Source organism: Apaloderma vittatum, unplaced genomic scaffold (genome assembly GCF_000703405.1).
Source record: "Apaloderma vittatum isolate BGI_N311 unplaced genomic scaffold, ASM70340v1 scaffold24450, whole genome shotgun sequence".
Lineage (NCBI taxonomy): Eukaryota > Metazoa > Chordata > Aves > Trogoniformes > Trogonidae > Apaloderma > Apaloderma vittatum.
Window position 1 is genome coordinate 356 of NW_009694293.1, and position 5,571 is coordinate 5,926.

Below are 5,571 nucleotides of genomic sequence, written 5' to 3' on the forward strand. Positions count from 1 at the left end.
ATTGTGAACTCTCCCCGCTGAAACTTCCAGCTCTCGGCCAGATTGGAAGCGCCTGAAAGGAAAGCTTAAACGCTCGCCTTGTCTCACCACAGCGGAGGGGGAGGATCTGGGCTTGGGTGCAGCGGGGGGCTTTTTGTGTCCCGGGCGCGTTGAAGATGTACAAGAGGATAATAAAACTAAGCCCTTTGTAGCAGAAACAGGACCCGGACCGCTCGGCTCGCTCTCCCCGCTGCCAGCTGAGGGTTAGTGCAGGCACTGCCTACCTCATTTCTTGCCGTGAAATGAGTCGGAAAGCCCTGAAGGGTTTGTGTATGCCCGAGTGTTAGCGACAGACTCCCTTTCAACTCTTAACTTGTTAAATCTAAGTTAATTGAAGACCGTTAAGAGCTGAGGAATAGTAAATGTTCTTTCCTCTTTCTCTCTCTTTTTTTTTTTATTTTTCCGTAATGGCAAATGTGTAAAGTTGGACTCACCACACTTTTATCCCCCTCCCTCCTTTCTCTCCAAAGCTGTTGTGTCTGTCGATGGCAAGCCGGTGAGACTTCAGCTCTGCGACACAGCTGGTCAGGTCAGTGAAGCCACTTACATGATTTAAGTGACAGCGGGAGGGGAGAAGTCGTTGCGCAAAGTCTAATGCTAATGACTTCATGGCTTTGAAAGGATTCCCAGTGTTTGATCATCGTATTAAACTGCTATCGTTTTCACTGCTGCTGACCACACCGTGCTGGTTAACCCACCGCTTTGCCCGCGGTTTGTGGAAGGGTGGGGGATGTGCTGTGCCTCCGTATAGGGGCTGGGCACACGCTTGTGCTCTGCTGGCTCAAGCTGCTGCTCTGCTTACCCCGACTAGAAAGGCTGAACATATTGAGGATTCAAGGGCCACCTGGTTTTCTATTTGAGAAGTTGTCACTGACTTTATTTTTGCTAAATGACTGCGGGTTTAAGAATTAGGGTGTTTGAGATGTGTGCTAAGTGTACACAGCTGTAGGTATCCGGAGACAGAGACTGTGTTTTTGAAGGGATAGAGGCTTAAGGGAGAAAAAAAGTCCTATTGGTTGTTGTCTGTGGAGACTTGATATTTGCCATTCCCACCTCACTGCTGCCCCAAAGCCGGGGTTTGCTGTAATCTCGGTCCTGAAGAGTTGAGGGTGGCTGATGCCTCTCAGCTCTTAGTTTGCCTAACACATTAAAAGAGCCCCTTACTTACCGCCTTACATTTTCTGCAAGCCCCTGGCTTGTAACACCCTCAACAGTGTTCAGTACTGCTTGCCAGAGTTCGAGTATGGATAGCCAAAAGTAGCCAGAAGTATTTTGCTACCTAGCTGGCATTTAAAGGCAGTGGGAGTTAGGTTCCTGTGCAGCTTTGTGGATCTGGGTCTATTTCTTCACCAAAACCACACTGAAAAATCTCAGTGGCCTTAACATACAAACCTATTTAGATGAGTTGTAACTGGGCGCCCTACTTAGGAAACGAGTTTGAAGGGCTTTGTGATCCCAGACAGCAGCGTAAGACTCCCATGTGCCTTACAAACCAAAGCTAAAATCCTACAAGCAGCCTTCTATGGGTAGTGATATGAAGTAAAACAGCAGAATTGTCCCATGATATCATGTTATGCTGAAGAAATGGAGTGGTACCACAACAGCCTTGGCTGTGCACATTCATATGCAGAGTGTGGCAGGTGAAACTACCATTGGATGACATCCTGTGGACAAGCAGCACCTGTGGAAATGTTGCCGTAAGCTGCAGGAGGGACAGGCAGGTCCAGTCACCTCTTGCCTTCGCTGCCATTAATAGTTAAGATGTTTGCTCTGGCTGCCCAAGTGCAGCTGGAATGGGTAGAGTCACTGCTTTAAAAATGGAGGGGTTATCTAAACCGACAGAAGTCATCTGAATAAAAGTTGCCTAGCTGGATACTTCGGTAAAACTGCTGCCGTGAGATGGCTGCTGAAATCTGCAGCTAAAAAAGCACTCCAGGCAGATGGAAATTGTATTTCAGCATCACGAGCCTGAAGGGGTGTAGAGTCCTTGCAGGTCCTGTACCTACTATTGAAACTGCAGGAGTGTACTTGGGATATAAAGAACGTGATTTCATCTCGGTAGCAACCCTTAAGATCTGGGTTCGGCTTTCAAACCCATTGAATCCAACCCTTTTGAGGTTTCTCACGTAGCAAGAAGAGGCAATTACATGGCAAGGTGCCTTTCGGTAAAGGGCCCTGTCGTTAAATCAGCATTTCTCAGTAACTGCAGGCTTTCTTTCTAGCCAAGCCCTGAGAGCCTGGTTTCCTCTGAGGCTTAATCTGAGAATCAAGAGAGCTAATGAAGCTTGCTTTCTCAACTCGTGTTTTATAAATTCCTGTATCTCTCAGAGATACTGCTGGAAGAAATTCGTTGGAGCAGAACAAGGCTTCTGAGGGGGGCTTTACACTGCATATCCTGGACCTCCACAGAGGCTTTAAAGCAAAATTTCACGTCTTGAAAAATTAACATGGAACTTGCAATTCAGCAGTAAATTGCTGGTACCAGAGAGATGTTTTCAGCTGTGTGTGTTCTTTGCACTTTCAGTTCAGAGCTTTTGAGAACACGGTCTGTTTTAATTAAAATGTCAGCGCCGCTGAGGCAAATCCTACCTGGTCGGGCTGCTAGTGTTACCCTGCTTTTATCCTGCTGTCAGCATAAAAGCCGCCTGCCTGGAGTTAACCCTTGCTTCTTGCTGCATTCTTCGCTGAGGATCAGCGCACCTTTGTTACCAGGAGGTGTTTGGCTTTCTTGTGGCTATTTCCTGAAGCTGGAAAAAGGCCTTGCGTTGCTGGAGTTTGTACTAGAAGGAAGAAACAAAACAGAACAAACCCTTGAAAGGTAGCATTGGGAGGCCTGTTTGCAGTTTGTTTGATGTGGCGCAGGGCGGGAGGGAAAGGTAAAGCTCTTACTCTATGCCATTGGCATGTTAAGCCTGCACATTGTGAGTCATTATTGCTGCCATCGGATTTAAATCCCTGGGCACAACGGCAGGGAAATTATTCCCATTTCCTGTAGGATGTTGTTAGGCAGTCACCAGTTTAAAAGCTGATGCCAGGAAAGGTGATTCCAGGAAAGGTATCTTGCTGCTGCTTACCTGCTCTCGCTCTTGCCTATATCTGGAGGTAGGGGTGTGGGCAGAGCAGCTTTGAGGTGTTCGGGCGTTCCTCATCAGAGTGGCTCACTGACTCAGCGCTGTGAGAGGTAGACCTGTAAAAGGCACCTTCTCCCTCCCATACTTTGATTTTCGGCTTCATCTCTAGCATGCCTGCTTCCTGCAGCGTCACTCCTTTGCTGAAATAAGGCAGAGGGCCTGTGTACAAAGAGTGAAGGAAATGTTTAAGCACTCGAGGCAAGCTGTAGTGTTGATCAGAAAATCTCTACGTGGGGAGGCTGCCACCTGTGTCCTGTGTGCTTGATGGTGGCAGGATGGGTGCCTCCTGGCTAGCAGCCACCCAGGGTGAGACCTCGGGCTGGATATGGGCGACTTCTCCTCCTACGGTTGTGTGGTCTGGGTGCTAATGTCCAGGTGCCTCTCAAGAGGGCAGTGGCAGGTGATGTCCAGACATCACCCACTAGCTAGAGCTGGGAGCGTGCTGGGGTGCCCTCTGGGACTGATGAGCACATCAGAATCTAACACAATTTCATTCCTTGCAGGATGAATTTGACAAGCTCAGGCCTCTGTGCTACACCAACACCGACATCTTCTTGCTTTGCTTCAGTGTGGTGAGCCCCTCCTCCTTCCAGAACGTGAGTGAGAAATGGGTTCCCGAAATCCGATGCCACTGCCCCAAGGCGCCCATTATCCTGGTTGGGACACAGTCGGACCTCCGGGAGGATGTCAAAGTTCTCATCGAGCTGGACAAGTGCAAAGAAAAGCCGGTCTCAGAGGAGGCTGCGAAGCTCTGTGCCGAGGAAATAAAAGCCGCATCCTACATCGAGTGCTCTGCTTTGACTCAAAAAAACCTCAAGGAGGTCTTTGATGCGGCCATCGTGGCTGGTATTCAGTACTCAGATACCCAGCAGCAACCAAAGAAATCCAAGTGTAGGACTCCAGACAAGATGAAAAATCTCTCCAAATCCTGGTGGAAAAAATACTGCTGTTTTGTATAGGGGTTGCAAGGACTTGAGTGCTGCTCTGAGGAAATCAAATAGAGGCTATATTAGCTGAAATCTCATTCTGTGTTGTCCCGAGTGTGTAGTGTAGATCTGTATGTATGTGTATATGTTGGTACTGGATATCTCGGTTGCCCTTTCGAGGGTGGCAGAAGGACTCTCAGTTAAGTAATTGCTATAAATCAGGTCTGGCATCCGGTTTTGTGACTAAAAACCTCTCATTAAGGAAGAAGATCACCACGTGTCTGTGAGGTTAGAAGGATTCAACTTCTTGTGTTGTAAGGTGTGTGTGGTGGGGAGGAGCACACCAGAGGCCTTCGCTGCCAGGGCTTTGCAGGGAGACCGTGCGAGTGACGGTGGAAACACAGAGCTCTGTACATGGACGATCAAAGGGAAAAATAACACTGTGCCTCCTAACTGACGTTTGTAGCTTTAAAACCCCACTCCTGCTCTTTTCTCCGTGTCTTCCCAAGCCAAGACTCTTAGGGATCTCCTTAAAAAAGGGTATGCGAGAGATGTAATCTATATGCAAATGCCACGGTTGGAAAGGTCATGAATATACCTTCAGCACGAGGTGAGGGAACCTAATCCCTTACGGAGCTGACATCTCGTTTGTACCTCCTGACTTTGTGAAAGTCCTTTCTGTCCTCTTGCCCTTGCCCTTCCCAGGAAGCCGAGTGGAAGCCTGAGAACATGACCAAGCTTTAACTCGCTACCTCGAGCAGTGGCAATTTCCTCTGTGTTTTTGCGGACATGATGACAGTTCATCTATTTCAGCTGAAAGGAATGTAAATGCTGTTGTGTTGGGATTTTTTTTTTATTATTTTTTTTTAAAGAGATATAACAAATATCCATGCAGCACCATGTAAACTGCATCTGGTTTTAAGTCTACAGCAAAGAATTTCAGGATGCCCCTCCTTACCTTTTAAGGCTGCTGAACAGATAACAAATCAGGCAGATCTAGATTTATAACAAACTGAACTCTGGAAACTGAGGCTGCTGTGTCATTCTCATGATGCTGTTTTCAACTAAGTTAATGTTTTCCTTCTAAAGGCAACAGTCAAAGTTGAATCTTGTCCAAGCTCGTAGTCGTGAAATTGGCTGAGGCCACTCTGGAAATTTAACTGATATTTCTTTTTTTTTCCCCCCAGATCGGTCCAACAGATTAACTGAAATGTGCCTAAAATGTAGCTGAGTGGTCAACATAGTGCAGAGCTGAGTGTGACCTATTCTCTGGCTAAAACTGCCTCCTACTAAACTAAGCCTAATTCCAGCCCTGGCGAATTTGAGAATCCTGAGGGATAATGTGACTCTCTGCAAGAATCAGTATTTTAAGTTATTCTGCAGAGGACATCTAGTTTATATGGTCTATCTGTCTGCCTTTTTATGGCCCTGAATACTTTTTTTTTTTTTTCCCCTAGATATTTCAAGGTCAGATT

The 5,571-nt window shown here is 47.1% G+C and overlaps 1 protein-coding gene across 1 annotated transcript in view; it reads left to right on the top strand.

Annotated features, from left to right (window-relative positions):
• Positions 1-4,129, top strand: part of RHOU (ras homolog family member U) — a gene marked incomplete at its 5' end in the record, with an annotated part of 4,479 nt that extends 350 nt beyond the window's left edge. The window contains 2 exons of the mRNA XM_009867267.1: positions 510-568; positions 3,674-4,129. Coding sequence (XP_009865569.1) covers positions 510-568; positions 3,674-4,129 — 515 coding nt within the window. The remainder of the gene's footprint in view (positions 1-509; positions 569-3,673) is intronic.
• Positions 4,130-5,571: the final 1,442 nt, after the last annotated feature.